The following is a 24,698-nucleotide window of genomic DNA, read 5'->3' as shown; positions in this document are numbered from 1 at the left end:
TGTGCTTATGTCCATCAAATGCTGTAGTATTAATAAAGTGCAATAATTTTCTTCGGTTCTACTGTATTTTACTTTACATAAGTAGTACCTGTTTTATTAATTACAGTTCCACAGTAGTACAGCAAAAGGAAAGGATAGATGTTGGATTCTTGTTTCAGTGACATAGTGTGTTATCTCTGGTATTTAAATGGGGATAGAGATAATTTTGGTGTGCTTCATCTACATGTGACAAGTTTTACTTTGGAACTGAACAAGCTACCCAGCCATGTTATTGAAGCTGATGCCTCATCTTGGTGAAGATATGCATCTAGTCACCCCTGAGTGAATTAGACGTGGTATGTCCTTTTGTACGGCTTTGTTCCTAGTATTATGGAAATACTAAGTCAACCCAATGGAATGTACCAGTGAAACATCAAAGCATATACAGTATGTCATACATTAAGATACTATAGGCCTAAACAGAGTTGTCATTATAAACCAACAACACAATAAAATACCCTGTCTTTTCCCACTAAACAGACAGATTTTCTCCACTGTCCATAATTTGGCCCCTGTTTCTGAATTTCCCACATCTGTGCAATTATCCTTAAAGGTTTTGTCTCAGGGTTCACATAACATCCATGTGTCAGGAGGAAGGCAAGCCAAAACCTGTCTTAACGTGATTTTTTTAAAGTACATTGTAAAGGAGATCAGCTTTTTCCTCAGAGTCTCAAAGCATAACAATGCCTTATAATAATCATGATGATAATGCAGAGAGCCGATTTCCTATTTAACTTTAACCCAACAATAGCTGTCCTTAGAGATGGGTATTACAACATCAGACAATGCTTTGATTCCAGCTGAATTGCTTGACAATGACTGTTTAGTCTGTTCCCCCTCTGCCCCCAGAATTACCCCTATGTATGTCATATTAGAGGGGCAAGCTATCATCTTCCGAAAAAGATAAAGGGTGAGATGATGAATGGTGCTTTTAAACGGATTTATCTTACAGAATTTAACAGGCTTCCTTAGAGAGCTCTCTCCACGTCAGTACTTTCATGTCATTCAAGTTTAAGAGCACATGTTTGCAAAGGCCGCAGAGATAAACAGCTGAGAGAAAGAGATTCTATCCATAACACATCTTGCACTTTTCAATCATTTTAGCTTCAAAGTTTTACGTGGTTATCTATAAAAATGAAGCTGTTGGATAGTTAGATTTTCTTGAGAGAAGTTATTTATCGCCGTGTTGTAGTTCAAGTAAAGAAAAGTCTTGGAAAATACTTCAATTGAGATAAACTGATTATAAAACGGCTTTGCTTATAGGATGGCGTTGATTAGAACTAGGACTGTCGTCATAAAATGAATGTCAAAAAAGTATTGAATAATCTTGTCTAATATTTTATTTTCCTTGTAATACACTTGGAACATTAGATTTAATTTATATTGAAATTATATTTACCACACAGCCCTGAATCAATACAAATTACATTGAAACATTTCAGAATTCCCTTTTGCGCTAAATAAAACGTACCACAACAAAACATTTTAAATTTGTAAATGCCCACGTCTGTTTTTAAAACAAAAAAGTCAATAAAATTCCAAGAAGGTTAGAGTGACATCTAGTGTGTATGTATGATTTCAGTTCAAATACCAACCCGATACAGACACGTTAAATGCCATTGGAAAATAAAACTATTAGTTTGTAATTCCTTGTATTATCATCAATTTCCTAATAACAAGATATCAGAAAAGTAAAATATTCCTCTTTAAAAAATACGTGTGATTTTTAAAAGTTATCTACAGCTTCTAATTAAAATAATCTGTATGAAGTGTGGTTTTAATCTAAAACTATATCTCGCAAAGCTGCTTAATAAATATATTACATGGCACTTATCTAATTATGAAGCACACTATGTTTAATCTACAGAAAGAGGTAGCGAAACAATTTAATTCAAAAAAGGACAGGTTAACATGACAGATACTGTAATCACACAAAGTTTTTTTGATCTTTTATTGTCTCTTCACTCGGGAGACATTAAAGCTCTGAGCCTGATTCAGTATTCAGCTGATAGGTGAACAAACGATGTGTTAAATTGTGAGGCTGTCGCCCCGCAAGAATACAGTATCTGTCCAGCTGTAAATTAGTAATGACAGAAAAATTAATTGGATACGTTCAAAGACTTTTCGAAGAGGACGGTGGTCTTCCTTGCCTGGTGCAAAGATGTACCGGCTTTTACATTAACACGTTTAAACCGGTTAGTGGTTAATAATAATACTGGTGATTTTGGTGCAGCCTCTCTTCTTGAACGTACCTTACTTTTCACGTGCCACACAGTCATGCTCGTGCCAGTTCCTGTGACGTCAACCGGCCGTTAATGTCCAACGGAAGACGCAACGAACGCATACGACGAGGAGAAAAAAACACTAGAGGCTTTCAAATGTTTTTAAACGGTTCTCCGAGCTCACCGAAACACGGCCCCTTAACGGGTGGTACGGCCGACCACAACGCAGAGCGAGGGTCGGAGGAAGGAGAAAATATGAAACCAGACGCACCAGAGGCCCCACAGCAGTGCCCCGAGGTCAGGGCTGCAGGTGTGGAAACCGGCTCGGAGACGCCAGGCCTCCACCCGAAGACAGCCGTGCGGAGGAGGCTTCTCACACCGTCACCTGAGGGAGAGGGGTGTGCTGAGACGACACAGCAAGCACTGAACCTGCCGCCAGTTTACATCTCCAGTCACAGATTCAGCCATGTGGAGAGGGCTGCCCTGTTCTGCGACCAGATTCTGGGACAATGCAAGGTACAGTAATAGTACAAACTTCAGTCACGCAATGTGAGCATCTCCTACCAGAGACCGCCTCGGAGCTCCAAGCCACGGCTGCTGGTTTTTACCTGCTAACCCTTTCCTAACGAGCTTTATCTTCATGAAAAAGAGGGTCTGTCACCCACTGAAGCTCAGCAGGTGTGAGCCTGGTCAGTACCTGGATGGGAGACCTCCTGGGAAAAACTAAGCTTGCTGCTGGAAGAGGTGTTAGTGGAGCCAGCAGGGGGCGCTCACCCTGCAGTCCATGTGGGTCCTAATGCCCCAGTATAGTGACGGGGACACTATACTGTAAACAGGCGCCGTCCTTCGGATGAGACATAAAACCGAGGTCCTGACTCTCTGTGGGCATTACAAATCCCAGGGCATTTCTCGAAAAGAGTAGGGGTGTAACCCCAGCATTCTGGCCAAATTTCCCATTGGCCCTTACCAATCATGGCCTCCTAATAATCCCCATCTATGAATTGGCTTCATTACTCTGCTCTCCTCCCCACTGAGAGCTAGTGTGTGGTGAACATACTGGCACACTGTGGCTGCCATCGCATCATCCAGGTGGGGGCTGCACATTGGTGGTGGTGAAGGGGATCCCCATTACCTGTAAAGCGCTTTGAGTGGAGTGTCCAGAAAAGCACTATATAAACGTGAGCAATTGTTATTATTAGTACCATACCTCTATCTGATCTTTAGGCAGAAGATGCCGATGAAGCTCTAAGCAACTATTTGATCAAAAACCTTGCCACTAACAGTTCTTGGATCGGAGTATGGAAAACAAATCCAGAGTACTTCTTTAGAAACTGTGAAGATGGCCAGATACCTTATCTTGGTATTCTAGTTGAGGTACGTTGTTCTGAAATTGACCTTGAAGTCATTTTATAAAGACTTAAGAAAAATATCTCATCTACAGCAAGTGGGGAAACATCAATTTGAAAACAAGACATTAAAAGTGAATAAGAATCCTGCAATTAAAAAAAAAAAATTAACTTGTTTAGGTAAACATTCTCCTTTACGACTACAATAAAGTGTGTATTTTGTTAATTTTGTATTTTACAGTTTAATGCACATTGTGCTGTATACTTAAATCGGTAAAAAAAACTATTTTAGGTGAACAGCAAGCCATGTCAAGAAATGCTTCCTCCTCTGCGAGTCACTGTTTCCATTGTGGAGCCATTTTCTTCAAATATTTCTAATCTGCCAAGAGAGCTAGCTGAGGAAATATTGAAAGAACATGATTACCGTGTCCCAGTTCTGGATGTATACCCCATAGAGGGATTAGATAGTTCAATGAAAAACATTGCCCAAGCTTTGGAAAATGCACGGTACAGTATTTGATTTTTATTTAATAGGCACACTGCGAAAATTAGTTGTATTGGTATAAAATTGGTCCTTTATGGCTTTTATTTGTTAATTAATTGAAAAATTACATAATTCCAATGATTGTCATGAAGTATTCTTGTCATTATAAAACACTAGTAAATTGTTCCTCAGTGTTTTACAGAACATCAATTAAGTGTTCAGATTTGAGTTCTTTTAGAGATGATGTTTATTGGTTTTATGTGAACACACATTAAAGAAGGCTGAATATTCTATGTAGAACAGCTCTCTACAACACAGATGGTTATGTAACATTCTAACTTAATTTACATTTTGACAAATCAAGGTTTTTCTATGATGTTCTCTGGAGAGACTGGGATGATGAAGAGGAATGTGAAGAATATGCTGGCGTTATTGAGAAACGCCTACAGCTGTGAGTGTTTACACTTGCCATTCAAGCAAGAAATTAAAACCACAAAGATAAATGGGCAAAAATGGAAACACCAATGTAACTTCACTTAATAGGTGTTGAGCTACCTCTGTTTCCTGTAGTATAGAATCGACTGCAGTCCGGAATTCTGCAGAATGGATGTGACATCTTTTTTTCCCACAACAGAGTCAATTCAGTGCTAAATAATAGAGGTGCAGAAGAGTCATTAAGGCATCATTCCAGAATATCCATTAAAAGCTTGATTGGGTTGAGATCTGGTGACTGAGGCCATAACATACAGTATGGACAACAGCAATGTCATGCTCATTAAACCATTGGGCAATCATACATGCACTGTGGATAGCAGCATTGTCACCCTGAAAGACACCGCTCCCAGCAAGAAAGAAATGTTACAGCATGGTGTAAAGATGATGAGTATCACTAAATAACAATATGTACAGTATTGACCTTTTCTTCTAATGGAACAAATGAACCCAAACTAAGGAAGTTGTGCCCTACAACATTATGGAACCCTACCAAGCACTCAGGGTAGTAGAGTTCTTAAAAGTCGGCACACATCATGTTTGTCGAGAACATAGTAAAGGATGATTCATCTGAACATGTTACATTTGCTTGCTTGGTAGCCCATTACTTGTTGGTAGCATTATTTGCATGTGGATGCTCTTTTTTCCCGCCAATATATTTGGTGTTTTTGTTTACCCCAGTGGTTCCTTGTATTTTCCCCCACTCCCTGTAGCTCTAGTATTAAGTTAGGAAATGTAACTTCTATTTTAAAATTTCCAAATTGTTTTTACATCTTACATCCATGCCTTTTACAGGTACTATGACATTCAGGATGGGACTATTCCAGGCCCAATTGGTACGCGCTTTAAGAAGACCCTAGAGGAATACAGGAATAAACAATTAGAGCTGACTGAGTATCAGAGCACCATTGGAGATGATCCATTACCTATAGAAGCTGTTGAATGCTGGAAAAAGCACTATGAAATCTTAATGCTTGCTAGATTTCTAAGATTATGGGAAGACTTGCGCCTCAGGTAAGAGTTTTATTTATATTTTAAGAGCTTCATTAGTTCCCCAGTCACCATATTACATCATTCATCTTTTGATTTAACATTGTATAGTAGCTTTTCATTGCTAGGTGAAGTAATGTTTTGTATTAGGTTTTTAAACATCTTTAACCTTTAAGCGGGTTTAAGGGGGACAAGCTGACATAATCGAAAGCAGATATCGGAAGCATGTTAAACAATAATTCTTTCCTTGATCACAGGGCTCATGGACCATTCTTTCCCAGAATATTTAAACGAAGAAAAGGTCAAAGGGCCTCTGGAAAAATTGTAAACCATATAGTAACCCAGATAATGACAGCTGATATGGTATGTTTGTAAAAAGTTTTCATAAGTCAAAATTATCAGTTAATACTTTACTTTTTTTGAAAATTTCAGTTACTTGCTAAATAAACCACTGCAGTATTACACTTTTAACATTTTGTGTAGAATAGCTCTTCAACTAATAACCAAAACTGAAGAGAACTGTGTGAAATTCTTTTACACTGTTTAAATGGAGCATCTTTCTTTGGAAGAGCAGATAAAGAACCTCTCTGCTGACACCCTGATTCAACAGCATGACAGTCTATCTGAAGCTCTAGACTCCTGCTTCTCTGGAGACATAGTGATGGTTTTCCCAGGGAAATATCAGGCTGCCGCACTTAGTTGTTTGGTAGATGACATCACTATACAAGGTACAAATTAATTGAACTCAATGTTAATTCATATATGCTATACACTGCACACATGGTGACTTTTTAATTGCTTTATTTTTTGTCTTTAGGAACTAGAAACCAAAAAGATGCAGTTATTTTTTCAGATCCCACACATGACACTTTTATTGCATCCAAAGCCTCAAATGTAACTCTGATGAACCTAACTTTAGTTCAGCGTGAGACCTGTGATGGCATTATAGTAGTAGAATCTGGTCAAATGACTTTGGAGAATTGCATACTGAAGTGCGAAGGGACTGGCATCTGCGTTCTGACAGGAGCTACTTTGGTTATGAAAAACTGTGAGATCTTTGGTGCTCAGGTAACCTAACAAAAAAACTCTCATCTTTGAAACTCATTTTAAAAGACATACTGCCATACATGCATAGCTGCCTGTTAAGTATCTAAAATATTATAAAGGTAAATGTTAGGTTATTTCCTTTAATGACAGTTGAATTAATTTTCAGCCACATAACATGTTGAATGACTTGTCTCCATCTTCCATTATATACCTAATTTAATAACTGAGTGTAAGTATTTATTCTCTCCAGGGGGCAGGGGTAGAACTGTATCCTGGAAGTGTTGCAGAACTGGAGGGGAATAATATCCACCACTGTAGCAATTTCAAGACCAAAGATATCTTGAAAACCTCACTAGGAGGCATCTCTGTAAAGGTAACACCTATACAAACCTTCTTAATGTTAAATCAGATATATTCTGAATCATAAATGCTTAAACGTGTTTTAGATTACTCATTTTACTTTTAAGTGTAACTTAAGTATATTTACTTCTTGACTATTTTTACTTGAAAGATGATTTGATTAATCAAAAGCAGTATTTTAGAAAAAGTTAAATGCCAAACTGGCTTTAACATGGAGACCAGACACTTCATTTTAATAATAAATGTTGGATGTTCATCCTTTTGTAACACAGAGCACAGTAGCATTATGGATACTCAATGGCTTGTTATATATTGATTTATTAACAGGTTCTTCCAGAGCCAAAACTGAAGATGTGCAATAACTATATTCATAACAACCAAGGCTATGGAGTAACCATCGTTGGACCCAATAATCTTTGTCAAATACATGAGGATGATCTGGAGCAGCTTTCTAGTGGAGACCAAAGAGAGACAGATCTCCTTTCAAAGGCAATACAAAACCTTAGTCTTGAAATTAATACTAATAAACTTGAAGCCAATACCATGGGAGACATTGGGTGTCTCCATAATATTTCTGCATCTTCTTAATCTGACAAAATCCAAGATATATTTTTTAACTATGAAAACTTTTAATGTGCCTTTTTATGTTTATCAAAAACATTCCATTCAGTTCTTTAGGAGTTGTAAAAAACTCAAATCAGCTACAGGAGTGGTTCCATCCTAAAATCCACATACAAATCCACTCCCCAGTACCACAGATTAATAAAAGTTTTGTTTACCTACAAATTCATTTAAGCTGAATGGAACTGAACACTGATATTTTTAAGTTAAAAATGGATGGATGAAAGATTGCTCTCTCAAATGTTGTTAAAAACCTGAAAACTATATTTTAAAAGTTCCCAATCTTCATACTGTATGGTGCATTACGCCATGTATTATTGATGTTTATTACAAATGTGTACCATGGAAAGACTACTTAAAGCAAACCAATAAAATCAACTTTAAATGTTTTATTTAAATCCACTGTGGGTAGAGTTTGTTATTCACATATTGCCTTTTTTACATTTAGTGGATTCCTTACATTTGACATACAGATTTGCCTTTTATTTTAAAACAATTTGACACTCCAAGCCTAGCTGAAGTCCAGATATTTTACAAGCATTCTATTGCAATTCACTGTGCAGAGATCGAGAACTGAATATCTTCGCTCAGAGGTATAAAACTCCTGTCCTGGAGGACCAGACAGTTTCTGCTTTTTCTTCCTCATGAGCCCTTAATTACCTAACTAAACTCAATATTTGCTTAACTGTACAAATCAAATTTCTCATTCTTAAGAGGATGGATTTAAAGAGACCTAGAAAATCTGCTGGACAGCATATATTGATACCTGGAGTTGGGCACACATGACCTAAAGCACTAACTGCATACTAAATTTAGAAACAAACTCCACAAAGACAGATTGAAAGTAAAAAAAAACAACCTCTGAGAACCACAAGTCCAAAGTTTTAAAGGTTTACTGAACATAAGGATTTCCATACACCATGGCCTTTTAGGAAAAATACACCCAAGCAGTATCCCTTTAGCATAAACGGCTTCTAAAATGCACCACCTCTGTAACCCCCTCCTCCCCTGTGTCCTCCACCTCCCCTGTATCCCCCATAGCCTGAGCCTCTGAAGCCTCCACCCCCTCCTCCATAGCCCCCTCCTCTGTATCCACCACCACCGCCTCCATTTCCAAATCCTCCGTATCCACCACCTCTTCCGTAGCCACCCCCTCCTCCATAGCCACCCCCGCCCTGGTAGCCTCCTCGGCCTCTGTAGCCCCCACCACCCTCATACCGCGCCATCTTCGGAGGCCGTGGGCCATCCCCAAACCTGGAAAATAAAAATCATTATTTGTCACAGAGAAAAAAAAAATGTTCAAACTGGATAACTAGATGAATATCCTGTTGGTTTAATACAAGATGTCATGAACAATTCAGCTGACCTTCAGGGCACAGCTCAAAACCAAATATCAGAAAAATTTAATTACCTTGAGTTGTTCACCATTAGGTGTATCCCTGCGGCAGAGGGTTTTGAAATTTGACGAATGATGTTCAACATGCGTTCATTCACAGGACCCATCTGTCTTATGTATTCAGGATCTTTAGTTACTTCGACAACAAGTGCCTCTACTCCTGTTCTGAGAGCAGCAATACAGGCAGCAACATCATGAGGCATCTTCAGTTTTATCCTAGAAAGAGATGACAATTCACCCAATAGTACTGGGCCTCAGGTATAGCTGGAACAACCTTACTATATGCAATTTACTATACTATATGCAAAAGCTCTTCTGGAATTTCAGTCAAAGCTAGAGTATTTCATCCATGCGTTCTAGTGAAAGGATAATCCTTTATATAAACTAGACTGTCATGGACATAAAAAGAAAAGTGAGAATCCCAGGCTACCAGTAGTATAGGCCGAGGCAGCCTTTACAGGTTCTTGTGAAACAAGTCAAAAAATGAATAGTTGAGAGTACAAGCAGTAAATATATATACTCCAAATAATTTATTTTCTGTACTATGCAGATTCAGAAACACAATTTCATATTTGTAGTTAATTCTGGTTAATAATTACTAATATTAATTTATAACAAACTTATTATATAGGCAAAAGAATACAGAATCGATATTTACCATTCATCAAGTAAAATAAGTTCACCATCTGAAGTGATTTTCTTTGACCCAAACAGAATCAGCTGAAGAGGGCTGACCAAAGTCATTCCTTTTGCCGAGATGGCCCTTGTCCTGATCTGCACAAAATTTAAAATGCAGTGTTATATGAAATCAGGGTTACAACAACTATCCCTTCTGAATGCCCACAAATTTCATTTATTATGATTGCAGTTGCTTTCACTGCCCAAATAAGAAAAATATTTTGCAGTTAAAATTGACATGCTTTTACATTATACCCTTCTGCATCCCTCATGAGCAAACTCACCTTTTCTCCAAACACAAAGAATGGTGAAGGATATTTCATGTCTTGGCTGCTGAAGGGACAGTTAACAGAGGATTTGTGGATTAAAGCATTGCGCCCCTCGGTGGTGAGGATCTTCCTTTTCTCCTTGTGATAGCAAACGTTGGGATAAAAGCCAAATGTCAGCAAGGAGATGACCACATCCAGATTGTTATCTGGCCCGAAGTTATTGAACATCTGTGTCATCAAGCACTCTGAAAAATAAAACAACCTTCTGAAAACTCAAAAGCAAAATTATACATACTTCAAAACAAACCCACAATTTCTAGGTTTCCCCAATCAAGTGAAAACACCACAAAATGTTTACCTTCGGGAAATCCAGAATTAACGAGGATATCCTTAAGCTGCACTTTAGCCTCCCATGTCATCCGCAGAGTGGCCATGTTTAGCCTTTTGTGCTCACAAAATCGAGCTTCTGCGTCTTCGCCACCCATTCTACAAGTAAAGACAAGAATATCTGGCAATAAAGACAGTCATGGAGTTACAGAACTAGATGTATGAGGATTAACCACAGGATTGGATATTAAGAATAGAGTTTAAAATTTGGATTAGACATTTAAACGAACGTACCTGGCATCATCCCAGGCCTGGAACACGGAAAGAAGGGCTACGTGATCCGAGAACCTAGTCCCTGCAAAGTTCCTGTGGACAAACCCCAGACGCTTCCCTTCATTGATGAAAGGCTCGGGGAAACAAGTGGCGGCTGATATTGTGCACACAGCATCACCAACACTGGAAGAGAGGCAGGGAAAATCTTGCTGCAGTTGCTAAGCAATTTTTATCCATTCATTCATTTATATATACACATTCACAACTTCTATATATAGGTCATGAGTACACAAGGACATTTAAGACCTTTAGATTGCACGACTGGTATGAAATTAACCAATTGTAAAGATTATAAGACTCACTTGATAATGCAGCCCATAATCATCATCTTTCCAAGACGTGGTTCAATGGGGAGTTTGGCAAGGATTCTGCCTAGAGGGGTCAACTCATCATTGGTATCCAAAGCATCCAGTTCTTAAAATAACAAAAGTTCATTTGCATTACTGGATAGGTTTAAAAAAAAATGCCAAGAAACTATATTAGCCTGATGTGCAAATTAGTGGTGCTTGATCCTTGTTCTGTTGTTCCTGCTTTTATAATGTTGTATTTGCTCCTGCTGAATTAATTACAGGCTAATTGATTTCAGTTTTTATTTTTAAAGTTAGCTTTCAGGTCATAAAAACCTGAATGGAATTTGAAATTGATATCAACCCTCTTAATTAGGGAATGAAGGTTTAAAAACAGCCTTCATTCAGATCTGTGAGATCAGATGTGACCAACTAATTAAGCAGACTGAAAAATATTAAGTGCACGAATACACTGACATTTCAACTCCTCCGTTAATATGTGACTAGTTTATGATGAAATTAGTTTTTTTTTAGGCAGAAGTAAGGAACACAATCTTAAATTAGCAAGCTGTAGGTTGCTTATCGTACCCAAGCGCATTAAAGTGAATAAACGTCAGGTTTAGCAGAGTCCTTAATTTAAAAGTGGTTTGTAGTCTTGAAGCATGTTAACATGTTAAACAAGTTAAAAATATTTTTAAAACCCAGGCCTGAGAACAGAAAAAGTCCCAAACAAGCAAGCAGATTTATTATAAGCACCAATTAGTACCAGTGATTAAGTGCCCAGGAAGAACTAAAACCAGCAGACAGTGGGTCCCCCAGGACCAAGACTAAGGACCACTTGTATAAATAGTACCTCTCAAAGTATGCTCTGCTTCAATAACTGCATCCAAGGGAGGAGGCTCAATAGCTTTTGATAAGAAATGTCCAATGCCCCCAAGCCTTAGAAGCTTGATGCTGAGGGCTACTTCATGCAGAGGAGTACGGAAAATCTCAGGGGTCATATGCGTTTCGAGTCTGGGGAAAAAAATGGCAGGAACAGGATTCACTTTTTTGTCATCTTAGGAATTTCACTGTTACGTGCATCAAGATGTTTTCAATCCCAATGTGCTTGGAAATGCAATCCCTATTGATTGTTTCTAGGTTTCTAAGCAGCGTGCTGCTCAGCTAATGATGAGAGCGTCAACTAAGATTCTTCTAATTAACACCAGCGCTAGAAAAAAAATGAAAGAAACCCAAAGGATGAAAATGTAAATGAATGCTTGCAAAGTGACCAGATGTTCTGTACTAGGTCATTTCGAACATGTAAATGAGGACTTGCTTTACCTTTCAAACCGTGTTCTGCTACACAGATGGAAACAGAATCCAGGTCGGACTCGGCCAGCTCTGCCTTTCCGCTGTTCCAAATTTGTCTTGGATGCCCAGACTGTAGCATAGTTAGTCATGTTGTTGTGGGCTGTAAACAGTTTAACCTTTTGCCTTTAATTTAAAAACAAGAACACAGCTCTTAGTCATCAAATCATATTGCACAAGTAGGCTATCAAGGAGAACTAGGTAGATTTGTTCCCAGGGGGGGGGTCAATTTATAAGCTTATAATAAATATAATTGCTTATTTGACCTATTAATGGATTTGCGATTTAACAGATCTACAATTTACAAGTTGATAGAATATTAACAAGAACTTACTTGCAGGAGTCAATCACATAGACAACATCATTGATTGTAATACTGGTCTCTGCAATATTTGTAGACAAGATAACCTGTAAAAACAAAATCATCTCTCACATACAGTGCAAACATTGTAAAATGTTCATATAGTTTTTAAGAGCAATTGAGTTTTAGCTATATAAAGATGCAGAATGCATTTTTTAAAGGGAAGAAATAATAAAAATTAGCTCTGAACTACATTTGTCATTTTTCTGAAATTACACAGCTCTAGCAATTTTTTATAACACATGTTTAAAGGGCAATTTAAATACCACTAAGGCCAAATTAATTTGGTGGGAGCCAAATTAGACAATATCCATTTCACCTATGAACCCAAATATTAAAAAAAAGGTTTATAACAATAAAACACTGCAGAACATGACTAACCTTTGTAACATTGTCAGGCACAGGATCAAACACTCTCCTCTGTTCCTCACGTGGAATCTGGGAGTGTAAAGGCAAAACCCTGTAGCGGTGACTTGCTAAGAAAAAGAGAGGAAATGAATAACAATAAAATAAAATCCACATAAGGGCAACACTTATTTCAAAATCTCTGCAGTGCCGAATTAGAAAGCCACCTACCAAAATGTGGATTCATCTCCAGATGCCTCTGCATAGAGTAAATGAGATTCCAGCCAGGCAAGAACACCAGCACAGCTCCAGGAACGCTGAGTGTTTCAATGTATTTCAGCAAAGCTTCAATCAGTTCAAAGGGCGTTTCCTTCTCATTTATCTGGGCCATGGAGTTTTTGGTCTCGGGGCCATATTCTGGTCCACATATAACATTACAGTTTGTCTGAAACAGAGCGATGCTTAAAAATAACTGAAATTTAAATAATTGCAACAGTCTGCTTGCTAATCTAGGATAAATGTAATAAGACATTCATACTTTGCAATGAAACTGATAAATGGCAGGACTGACTGCACAGTAGGATCACAATGTGACCTTATGGTCATGTAGAGCTACTGTCGAAAGCATTCAAGCAAAATCAGGATAAAGAGCAATAAAGAATTACCTCTTCATCTCCACCCTCTTCATCTTTATCCTTTTTCTTTTTATCAGATGGGGGAGGAACAAACTGAGTCATCTGGATACAGTCCTCCAGGAAATACTCTTGATAAGGAAAACTGCATTATTTGGCTTGCATTGTGCATGATACACAGTCACACAAACAGTACACTTTGGATAAGTTGTCTGCATGTGAAAAACTATATCAGTATGAACTTAATGCCTAATCCAAAAAGTAATGAAACAATCTTGATTACAGCTGCAAAAAATATTTTTCAAGCATTTTAAAAACAAACCTTGAACTGGATATGTTCGTCCAAAAACCTCTATCACTGGAGAGTTGAAGAAATATTCACGGAACATGGTGGTGTCAATAGTAGCAGACATGAGAATGACTCTGATTTCTGGGAAAGCCTGTACAACATCCCTCAGGACAACCATGAGAAAGTCAGTCTGCAACAGGAAAAACATTTCAGTCCCTCTTCAACTAAGATCTCAAAAACAAGATTGCAATGAGACAAATACTCAGAATTTTTATATTCAAAATCACTGAGGCTTTAAGATCTTTAAAAAATTAAATGTGAAATACTGACATTCAGATCTCTTTCATGAATTTCATCCACAATGACATGACTGATTCCTCGAATACCAGATTCCAATTTTCTTAGCAGTACACCTGCAGAAGAAAAAAAAATTACTACAATTAAAAACACCCAAATGAACCTACTTAGAATTTGAATATCCTCTCATTGTCAAGATGGAAATGCTATAGCTTATGCCTCTCATTTCAAAGTAAAGGCTGAATTGGAACAGGCTTGTGTTCAGAGCACAGACTGAGCTCTTCAGTCCAGCAATCTCTTTTCTAAAGCTAGTGATAGAACCAAATAGTGAGCAGGGATTCTCTAAGAACTGGCACACAACTGATTGGTGTGATAATGACTCTCAGCACGCCTGCATCTTGTCAAGTACCTGCGGGTTTGCAGTGTCACCAGGGAGACACAAATTTCCCCAGGTCTGGCTAAATCTCCGACTGTAAGCGACACCTACCCACTGTGCAGAAAAGAATGCTGGCGTGAGGTCTGGGCAGGATGGACTCGAAACGCACACTGTACCCACAGCTTTTCCCCAATTCTTCGCCCCGCTCAGAGCCGACACGTTCAGCTACAGAAACCGCACTGATTCGGCGAGGCTACCAAAACAAAGATAAACAGCATTTTGTTGTATTCTAGACAGTTTTTACATGTCTATTTTAGATTACTTTGTTGTCCTCTCATTCAGTAACCACACTTTTTTTGTATCCTTACCTGGGTGACAACAATGTTACAATCTGAAGCTTTTCCATTCTTGATGTATTCATCCAGGATATACTGCGGAACCTGAGTGGTTTTTCCACAGCCTGTGGCACCTCTAATGATGACGACAGAATTACCGTGGATTGCAGTCATAATCTCCTGTTCAAACTTCTTCACGGGCAGCTGCTCACGCTCTTGAAGAATCTGAAATGGAGATGTCTGGGTGATCAAAATTATGCTGTGTCCACAAGATGAAATTCTGTGCACCATAAAGAATAAAGAAATAAAGTACTGCACGTGACGCACACCTGTTGCAGATTTTGGTCATGTTCCAGCTGATACATCAGTTCATTTTGTAGATCTGAACTGATCTGCTCTGGGGTACACTGGGAGGAAAAAAACAAAACAAAAAGAATCCTTAATTTCTCACCAGAACTTGCATTCAGCTGTAGTGGTGTTCTCAAAGCAAATAATGAAAATTCACAAAAGACTGAACACAAATGAAATAATATGGGTAATACAAGTCAGGCAGCACAGATCGTTCCCCAAGATCTTCTCACACAAGATATGTAAAATGAAAATGCCACAGGGAGCACTAAAACTACTTAATGATGCAGAAAGAACAGAAACAGCTCAGCACTTACAAAAGCAAGAGGTCCATCATCAATATTACTGCTTGTCCAGGGGTTCCAGTTGACTTGTGGTGGTGACCAGGGCACTACACCAGCCATGCTCTGCTTCTGGGAAGGCTCAAAATGGGCAATTTTGCCCTGTATCAATGAAACTGGATTGCCTGGGGCTTCAGGCTGGGCATGTAAAAAAAACAAAAATTGCCAAATTCATTCATATTATTCTCGCAATTCACCCAAGACTTAGAGGAAAAAAAGATTCAAATGGGTCCTTAAGAGACTGTAGCAGTGACAGTAACAGTCTGCCAGCAAAGCATATTTAAAGTAAAACACAGGTTCAGAGAACATGTGAAAAAGTGTTTGGAGTATTTACACAAGGAATATGTTGACGAGTACTTTGATTTTAAAATAGTGTGCCACTCAACAATTCCACCCGTTACATTTCTATTACACTCAACATATACATAATTCTCGGTTGTAACAAATGTAATGTTACTGAAGTTTCACCAGCCATGTTTGTCTTAAGAGAGCTCACCGGTAGAGGAATCTGAAGGCCCAGCTCCTGAACGACAGAGTGCAGCTGCCGCTGCAAATCGTCAGTAACATTTACTTCAAAGGCTTCCAGCTGCGTGAACAGAGAACAACAAGTTTTACACTTCTGTGGTGGTCTGATTCGGCTATATGTGACCTTTCAAGAACCATCTGAAACAGAATTTAATCCAAAAGGCCTGCCACCTGAGCAATGTGTGTATAGCCATAGTGAAATTTAATTGTAACATGTTGATTTTTAAATTTCAAGTCAGGGAAAAATAATTCATTTTCGATAATGAAGTCCAGGTCGCAAACCCCCCTTTATTTCAAGACTCAGACACAAATCGATCTCAAAGTTCTTTCCAACACGCCCCGTTACACAAAAGCTACCCCACTCACCGTTTCTCCTTCCTTCTTTTTGGTTTGTCCCGTGTAAGCCTCAATTACTCCAAGATGGTACAGCTGTCTAACAAGAGAGAGCGCACAGGACTGGGCAGCCAGCTTCTTGTTAGAGCCATGCTCACGGGCAAAGATTTCTGTCAAAAATAAAAACAGGTTAGGCACAGACCGAATCCATTTACAATGGAGCGCAAATACATTACGTTTATGGAAAGATCCAAGTGTAAAAAGTCTTCTGTTTAAGACAAAATTCAGCAAAAAAAAAAAGGAATGAATTATGAGTTAACTTTTATCCAAAGTGTAAAAGAAGGAATAATACTTACTTCTGCCCAGTTGCCTTACAAAAATACTCATTTCAGCAATAAAACTCCTGTAACAACATAAAGGGTGAGATCAGCATTTTTCTCCAAACATTTACATAAAAACAATACTATAATTTAACTACAGAAGATAAAAAACAGCTTGGTAAGTGAAATGAGTGGTTGCGTTCGGACACAAAAATTAATTTTTGCCAGCTTCAAATGTAGGGCTCAAGTCACTTCAGCACAACCTTTTATCAAATTGAAGGACGCTGGCGATGCACACACAACTACATACATTATTTCTCCTTCTAATTTTGTATTGATGCGATTTCAAAGACTGCTTTTTTTGTGTATATAAATTGCATTTTAAATTTCGGGTTATGAAAGAAACACAACCCTTATAAACTGACAGGTCTGAAGAGAAAACATTTCTTTCAGTTTTTGTAACTACAAAAGCACATTTAAACATTCGATTTTACGGATAAAACAGTTATCTACAAAATGTAAGAAGTGAAGGCAAATTTCAATAACACCTAGAAGAGAAAAAATGTACTGTCAAAGCCATTACGACTGCCAATACATTAACCAATAGCAGACTCACAAAGGAAGCGATGAAGTGTAATTATTTAAACCAACGGAGAACTGACCTTTGAAGCACAGCAGCTTCAAGAGAAAGTGAAGTTTGCCTCTTAGAGGCCTATTATCCACTGCTACAATTAATCTTGGATGTCAGTATGTTTCTCTGCCAGGCTTAACAATGACCTTAGTCCCATCTGCCTTGTGGGCTTCTCGAAAACCTAATGGAACAGCAACACCAGAAATCAGAACCATGTACGTTACTATGTTCCCCCACTGGATGCAACCATGTGACAGCTTAGTGATGCCTAAGTCATGTCACATGTTTTGTAACATTAAGATAGTGATTTCTGGTGTTACCATCTCCCACAATATTACCTCGTTTAACGAAAAACAATATAAAGCAATAGGAAGATCTTCCATTATGCAGCAACACATTAAGGTTGTGCAATTTTTAAATGTTTAAGAATGTAACATAAGGTCTGCAGAGACAGAACATTCAGAGATCTCAAAAGGGATACAACTGTTGAAATGTCAATGACAAAAACCAAGGTATGACTTAAAAACATTGATATTCTCCGAGCCTTCCTGGGGGTTCATGATACACCCAAAAAAGCTCTCTCTGTATCACATGCTAGCTGAGAAACATACTGTCACCACACAGAAATAACGTCCGAAAAAACCTAGAGCCACTGCCTTACTTTATAAATCAGGACACTTATGTTTTTGCAATTCAAACCCAGCTAACCCTTTCACATGCACAAAAGAGTGGAGACAGTTTGATTTAAGGCTTGCCCACCTAGGACATTATCAATTCACAGAAACACTGCAGCTTCAGCAGAGCAGCATACACATTTCAACACTTTTATGCAGATACAGAAGCCGATGTCTTAGAAAAACACTAAAACTGCTTCACAGTAACTTAGCCAAAAAGTCATAACTGAGTTTAAATGCATTAATAAGATCATAGTGTTATATAGTCTTAAGAACTCTTGACCTGCCAAAACTAAAAGCTTTTAACACTCCTCATTTAAATAACTTCATATCATCATCACATTTGCATAACAGAGATGCTGCCATAACATTTTTTCACTATTCACTCAAAGCATGGTTCACATAACACTAGTAAAAGGTGAAAAGCTGAATATCAAAGGAATGGACAAATGACCAAAAAACATTTTCTGACAAAAGAACCTCCAGTGGATCCCCCAGACCTGTTGTGGTCAGGCCCAACTTGGCTGTATTTGTAGTCTGATTGGTTCTTTTCCTTCTGAAAGAACTGGTTCAGACGGGCTTTGGCATTCTCTAGAGTCCAGTTACCATGAAGCCCAGCATTCAAATCAACTTCTTCAGACTCGAGAGTCTACAAGACAAAAAAAAAAGCAGGAGTTACTAGTAATAATGGACATCTGTGTAACATTTAAAAGGAAAGGGTTATGGAAGCACCTTCTCTATGGAAAATCTGAAAGGAAATTTGACCCATAGCTTGATAAAGATTCTCTAGAAACTAATCTCATGTCAAGTATCATAAAGTTACTTACATTAGACCGTAAAAATGGAATGCATTAATGTTTTCCTTTATTAAATGAAGTTTGAAAACCATTCTGTTAACCAGCTTGGAAAACTGCAGAATAACGGATTAATAAGGCTTACTGCTTGTGCTTCTTGTTCCTCCTTCTTTGAGTAGTAATCCTTAAGATTGGCGCCACGATCCCACTGGGCATTGTTAAAACCAGAATAGCCCAAACCAGTCACCCCTGGAACAGGTCCCGAGCTAGGTCCTGCTTCAGAACCTGAGTTGTGTACAATGAAGTTTTCCTGGTCAAATCAACAATCATTTTACCATATCACTGTCCATCAGTTTAGTATATACTGTCACTATACTGTTAATAGATGACACCATTAGCACTACACACACACTTTCTTTTTTTACCTATAGAAAACACTATTAAGCTCTAATTATCCATCTGCCAGCCAATTGGCAGTCTGATATCTTCATATGACAACCACATGTAATCAGACCCCATTATTACTTGCTCCGGGGATCTCCTGGCATCTCACCTTGCTCAGCCTTTACAATCAGGTGTGGAGGAATAGGTCCATTTGGAGGCAGATTTCCAAAGCCGCCCCCACTGCCTGCACCTCCTCCTCCCCCTCCTCCTCCTCCACCATCAGGACAATCACTCGCTGGTAAACTGGCCTTTAAACCAAAAGAAAACATTGGGATAAAAGCAACTAACCGGTAACCTTAACACCCATTTACAAATACATTCGCCTACTAACCCCCAACGCAGGGACGTCACTAGCATTCACTTCCCCCATACGGACAAGGTAATTGACGAAATCTCTGGCAGCATTGGCTTGAGCATCCTTCTTATTGGTGGAGTTTCCCATTCCAGTGTAGTTGAAACCCTCGACACGGACCTGAGAGGACACAAGTGAATTAAACTGCACATTTTAGCGGCAATCTGACAACACGCAAGCTTCCCGAACCACTGATCCATTTTAAAACTGCTGGAAGTCTAAAACAAAGCAGCCATTGTTTAAGAGAAAGAAGTATTTACATTTTCCTAATCACTATTTTTGGTCTTGCTGATGAATTATTTGTAAGATATTTGAAGTAGGTTTAAGAAGATGACTCCCAAGAAGCTGTAATCACCTATAAAGCAGCAGGATAAATGTAGAACCATCCACATATTAAGGCTAACCTACTTGTTCTGCCTTGCATTGAAACAGATCATACAGAAGTCAACCTGAAAAACAAAAGTACACAGAACGCACAACAAGATGCATACCTCACACATAAATTTCTGTCGGTTTTTGTTTCCAGCTGCTCGAATTTCATAGTTGGGAGTGACTTTCCTCTTTCCACACCAGGCGTAAAGGAAGTTTTTAATGTCACCCATCGTGCGCTGGCAATACTCCTGATAAGTGTAAGAATGAAATGTTGACAAAAAAAATAACACGGAACGGAAAAATCAGAAACTATATATATATAACTAAAAGTGTGAGTGCACGTATAAAATACATCTTAGAATACAACATTTTCAAAAGATCAATTGAAAACTCCCACTGTGCGTGACCGCAGTACTCAGTGCACACTAAACACTACTGTACTATGTAGACATTTTCAAGATCAACACTTTTGCTGTGCTACTGCTGAGCAGCTGATGAGGATTTTGCATGTGAATTAACGATGAAAGCTTAAAGCACAATTGCCAGAATCGTTTTTGGCTCTGTAAAAATGAAGCATTCTTTCAGTTGGACCCATGTTTTCTACATTATCTGCACGTACTCCTGCCCTTGTAAAACCTCTTGCGTGTAGAGTTTAGGTTTGCACAGACAAGAAAATAAATCTGAATAAAGGAGCGTGGCACCTTCAAACATATATGAAAACAGGCGTTGCTATCATATCATTGAGTTACAAAGCAACTGAAATGCAGCACCAGAGTAACGCAGTGTGGTATGCAGAGACAAAAACCCGTGTCACACCAGTTAATAGAGGCTAACTCGCAAATACCGGCTTGAAGCTATCACAATTCATTGAACAGTACAGCTTCACTGGATATTTGGTATCTTTCGGAATTGCACACACATTTTCACGTCTGCAAAACAGGATTTCAAGATAAATGGCCCACAAACCTGTATAAACAGTCGCAGAGGAACCCACTTCCTCACCAAAATACAAAATGGCCGTCCCGGAAGCAAGCTATAATACCGGGGGCGGGGCCATCCAATATTGGACCACACACTTTCAGAAAATAAAGTCATCGTATCAATCAGTCTCACCGTAAGACTGCCGAGAAAAAAAAAATCTAACCTTAAGACTGTTAACCGCAGCAATATGGTGTAAAAAACGCCACACGTTGACCGTCTGTGTGCATTATTTGATAGACATGGTTGTGGCAAACATTTCAAAATTTAGGACGTTTAGTGATGTAGTTTTCCTTCTATATAGGGAATTGGTGTATCATTCAAGGTATAAATTGTTGCCTAGCAATATAAATTTATTAAGGTAAAAAGAAAACTTGGTTCTTGGAGAAAAGGTACTTTAACATTATGTTTACACTTAACATTCTCATGTTTTGTAGGATACAGACCTTTTTAATGTCTAATTTGTGCACGCAGAAGGAAAAGGGCAGAAGGCAGGTTTTTGAAAAAATGAAATTCCAATAAAATGTTTTTTTCTCCGAGATCTCGTAGAATATTGGCCCATGTTTGCATAAAGTTCGAGTGAATTTTAATCTAGATGTTGAATAGTTTTTGGATTTTTCTGCTTTTAGAATGACTGTGATCAAGTTGTTATTCTCAAAGTTGCTGAGATTTCGAATATAGAACTATTCAGCCTAACTGCATTTAATAGAAATCAATAACTTTAGTACCCTGATGCTACTCAGATTATACAAAGTTGAATTATCTGTCAAACCCCAAATACTGTTGTAGAATACATCCATGTGTAAATATGCAAAAGTGAAACCTATAGCTGATAATAGCATACAACCGTTGACACGGATTAATATACCACTGTATATTGACACTTAAAAAAGGTTGTTAGACTGCATCTTCAAAGCTGCATGAGCAGTAGTCTTTCCGCCTGTAATTGTGTGTGGGAGGACCTAGGGAATTAGCAATTCATACCGTGCAGATACTCAATGACACCTGTAGAGGTCTCTCTAGTGCTTGGGACATTCTTGAGCCTTCAAAGTCCATATTTGCTTATTAAATCAATTTATCATTTTACCGCATTTTCATTACACTACCCTGCCAGTGAACCAGCATGGAAACGTGGGTGTACAAGTTTTACCTGTTTACTGGAATAGTCTTTGTAAACAAGTCCTTATAAATTAAAATCACGTACCCGATCTGATGTGATCCAAGCATAGACAGCCTTTTTTTTCTGAAACTGTTCCCGTTAATTTGGTTCAGGAATATGTTCTGAACAAGGAAACTACAATGTTGCGCATATATCCCCTATATAATATATAATATCCCGTATGAATCAATCGCTTTTTTTGTAAATGAAAACTTTAGCATGGTTTTACTATTATCTACCATCTTAAATTGGTCCTTTGGGATGAATAAAGTATTGCAATTGTTTACTTACCTTTAAAATTATTTTTAAAAAACTTGAAAACTTTGGTAAAAAAAATGAATAACGCTTTCACTCAACTGTTCATGTTTTAAAGTAGATTGTGGTGTAATGGAGGGAGTGTCTGGTGTGGGGGACGGAGCCCCAGATTAAGGGAGACGCGTTGCCGTGCAAACCACACCTGGCCTGAATAAGTGGAATGAACGGCAGGTGTGGGAGTGGTTTAAAACGTCTTTAAAAGAGAAAAAGATGTAACAGATACCAAACGGTCTTGCTATAGTTATGGCGGTGGGAGGACGTGGGAGATTAGCTTTCCCGAGTGTGGATGCTCTGCTGTGAGAGAGCCGCTCTGGAGCATGACCGTAGCGGGTGTGAGACACTGCTGTAGACGGGGCGATGTTAGAAGAGTGCGCCGCTTTGAAGGAGTGAACTGAGACTTGATTAGCCGCTGTAGTAAACCCCGTGGGGGGCTGGAGAAGAACTCCATTTCCAGATGGAGTTGTGAGGGAAAAGAGCGAGACTGTCAGTCTGGGAGGAGACTGATTAGAAGAAACGGAGCTTTATGAGATCCCCGAAAGATTAAAAAGGACAGCATCTTTCTAGGGGGTGAGAGCAGGGCTGTCGTTGTCCGCTGGATGAGTGAGTTGTGATTTGATTAGGGTGTGTGTGCGTGCACCAGAGTGGCTTGTGTGGTAGAGGGACCCTCCCCCTGGTGATGCATTGGTGTTGGGGCAAACAAGTGGGGTCTATCTAGCTATACCCTCTAGGGAGATAGTGCAGTGGTGGCTGGGCACAGAGTGAGGTGTGCTGGCAGCTGTGAGTTCAGCATGAAGATGTTAAGGTGTGTGGGTGTGGGGCGGTGAGGCCAACAGGATGAACTTGGTCACCTTGAGATTCTGAAGCAAAGGGACTAGAAGTAACAGAAGGTGGAGTCTTGTATCCTGTTACCCTGTGTGATCACCACTCTTGAAGGAGAGTGTGTGTAAAGAAGAAAAGGAACCCAAAAGAGCTTTAAAAAGGGCTGGGTTTGGGAGCCTGCCCATGCCCAAGAGAGTGTCCACAACCCCTTTGACACCACAAGAGTGAGAGGGGGTCAATATGATTGTGGGAATATTTGGTACACTTCTAAAAATAGGGGGGGGGGGGATACCTTTCAAGAGGGCTAAAGTTTTCTCCTGTTCTGGGCAGTTGCTTACTTTACCTCATTTACCCTCAGGACTAGCTATACGGCATTGTTATGCATTGTGTATCTCATATCTGTAAGCATTAAAAATGCTGCTGTGCTTATATTAACAAGGCATTCATCTTATCAGAGTTACAAACTATGAAAGGTAATTTCTCAGAGGTAGGCTCATTTTTTATTTTTTATTTTTTATTTTCCTTTAATGTGGGCTTAGTTATCTATCCCAAAAGCCAGATTTGGTTTCTGTCTTCTAGACATATTCATTTATCATCTTTGTTTAAGGCAGTTATGACATGATATGCCTACGAGATGGATTTTCCTCCTATACCCTTCGAAGAAATGATTAATTTATTCAATTTCAGCAAAACTGAGTTTTATCAATTCTTATTCCTCCCACAAACTTTAGTTATCAGGGTGCCATCTCATAAAAAAAAAAGATGAAAGGACAGTTAAAACGTAAATGCTAGGAAATGAAGACTGCAAGAAGTCTGTAAAAATAGAGCAATCCTTAATCCACTGCTGAGGAAAATGTGCTCTCCTTGATCACCATACCTATTGAGCATAGAAATGGACAGTTAAAACTGCTGATACTTGATGAATCCATTTTAAATGATTTTAGCTAAATACCCGATGTATTCTATTGTTTAAGGAATTGGCTACTTACTACACAATAAGCTAAATGGGTTGAATGTCCTCTTATTATGTTCAAAAATGGCATTGTTTTGGAATAAATTATTCCATGGGCTACCTCATTACATACCAGTAGAATACAACTACACTGTACGTTTACCTTTATGAAATGAATTAAACTTGTTTGTATTGATTCTGCTTTATATAATACTAAAGATGTGTGACTTGAATGGTGTTCTATGGAGGGTTGTAACCCATATTAAGGCATTTCATTTTCCTAATTTTGGACTTTTTATGCTTTGTTTCATCTACATATAATGCTGAACAAAATATTAGCTTAATTATCTCCCTTGCAGGAAGGTGAAATTATTAAGATGGAAGTATTTGGCAACTACATTTAGCAGGCTTCCTGCAGCATGGAGGGGTTTTTCGTAAAGTGAGTTTGCATGTCCACACACATTC

General features: G+C 38.6%; 2 protein-coding genes across 3 annotated transcripts; one reads left to right on the top strand and one right to left on the bottom strand.

Annotated features, from left to right (window-relative positions):
• The first annotated feature begins 2,354 nt into the window (after positions 1-2,354).
• Positions 2,355-7,999, top strand: LOC148651896 (testicular spindle-associated protein SHCBP1L-like). The gene is made up of 10 exons (XM_088598179.1): positions 2,355-2,777; positions 3,486-3,635; positions 3,900-4,114; positions 4,456-4,542; positions 5,379-5,597; positions 5,831-5,936; positions 6,148-6,301; positions 6,391-6,641; positions 6,871-6,993; positions 7,308-7,999. Exons 1-10 carry the CDS (start codon positions 2,355-2,357, stop codon positions 7,566-7,568), a joined length of 1,989 nt encoding a protein of 662 aa, XP_088454305.1. The 3' UTR covers positions 7,569-7,999.
• Positions 7,976-21,005, bottom strand: dhx9 (DEAH (Asp-Glu-Ala-His) box helicase 9). 2 transcript variants are annotated; one of them, XM_088598177.1, is made up of 28 exons: positions 20,977-21,005; positions 20,130-20,258; positions 19,618-19,758; positions 19,396-19,534; positions 18,988-19,127; positions 18,549-18,697; positions 16,780-16,826; positions 16,457-16,593; positions 16,062-16,151; positions 15,542-15,703; positions 15,206-15,283; positions 14,910-15,101; positions 14,653-14,794; positions 14,199-14,281; positions 13,902-14,058; positions 13,613-13,710; positions 13,179-13,392; positions 12,984-13,078; positions 12,576-12,649; positions 12,215-12,367; positions 11,745-11,905; positions 10,907-11,018; positions 10,566-10,727; positions 10,303-10,430; positions 9,960-10,189; positions 9,656-9,771; positions 9,013-9,213; positions 7,976-8,855 (listed from the first exon to the last, which is right to left on the bottom strand). In XM_088598177.1, exons 2-28 carry the CDS (start codon positions 20,238-20,240, stop codon positions 8,576-8,578), a joined length of 3,792 nt encoding a protein of 1,263 aa, XP_088454303.1. In that variant the 5' UTR covers positions 20,241-20,258; positions 20,977-21,005; the 3' UTR covers positions 7,976-8,575. The 2 variants fall into 2 exon arrangements, with proteins under 2 accessions (XP_088454303.1, XP_088454304.1); XM_088598178.1 differs by lacking the exons at positions 18,549-18,697; positions 18,988-19,127; positions 19,396-19,534; ... (1 more) ...; positions 20,130-20,258; positions 20,977-21,005 and adding an exon at positions 17,406-18,485.
• Positions 21,006-24,698: the final 3,693 nt, after the last annotated feature.

Source organism: Lepisosteus platostomus, chromosome 11 (assembly GCF_059453375.1).
Source record: "Lepisosteus platostomus isolate fLepPlt1 chromosome 11, fLepPlt1.hap1, whole genome shotgun sequence".
Lineage (NCBI taxonomy): Eukaryota > Metazoa > Chordata > Actinopteri > Semionotiformes > Lepisosteidae > Lepisosteus > Lepisosteus platostomus.
The sequence above is the reverse complement of the archived record's forward strand: the minus strand, read 5'-3'. Positions and strand labels throughout refer to the sequence as shown.

Excerpts from the sequence above, each read along its gene's own strand:
- LOC148651896 (XM_088598179.1), top strand. The coding sequence starts at position 2,355 with ATGTCCAACGGAAGACGCAACGAACGCATACGACGAGGAGAAAAAAAC. Across the intron at positions 3,636-3,899 it reads ATCTTGGTATTCTAGTTGAG|GTGAACAGCAAGCCATGTCA; the intron begins GTACGTTGTTCT and ends AAACTATTTTAG. Across the intron at positions 6,642-6,870 it reads GTGAGATCTTTGGTGCTCAG|GGGGCAGGGGTAGAACTGTA; the intron begins GTAACCTAACAA and ends TATTCTCTCCAG.
- dhx9 (XM_088598177.1), bottom strand. The coding sequence starts at position 20,240 with ATGGGTGACATTAAAAACTTCCTTTACGCCTGGTGTGGAAAGAGGAAA. Across the intron at positions 14,795-14,909 it reads GTAACATTGTTGTCACCCAG|CCTCGCCGAATCAGTGCGGT; the intron begins GTAAGGATACAA and ends TTGTTTTGGTAG. Across the intron at positions 13,079-13,178 it reads GGAGATGAATCCACATTTTG|CAAGTCACCGCTACAGGGTT; the intron begins GTAGGTGGCTTT and ends TCTTTTTCTTAG.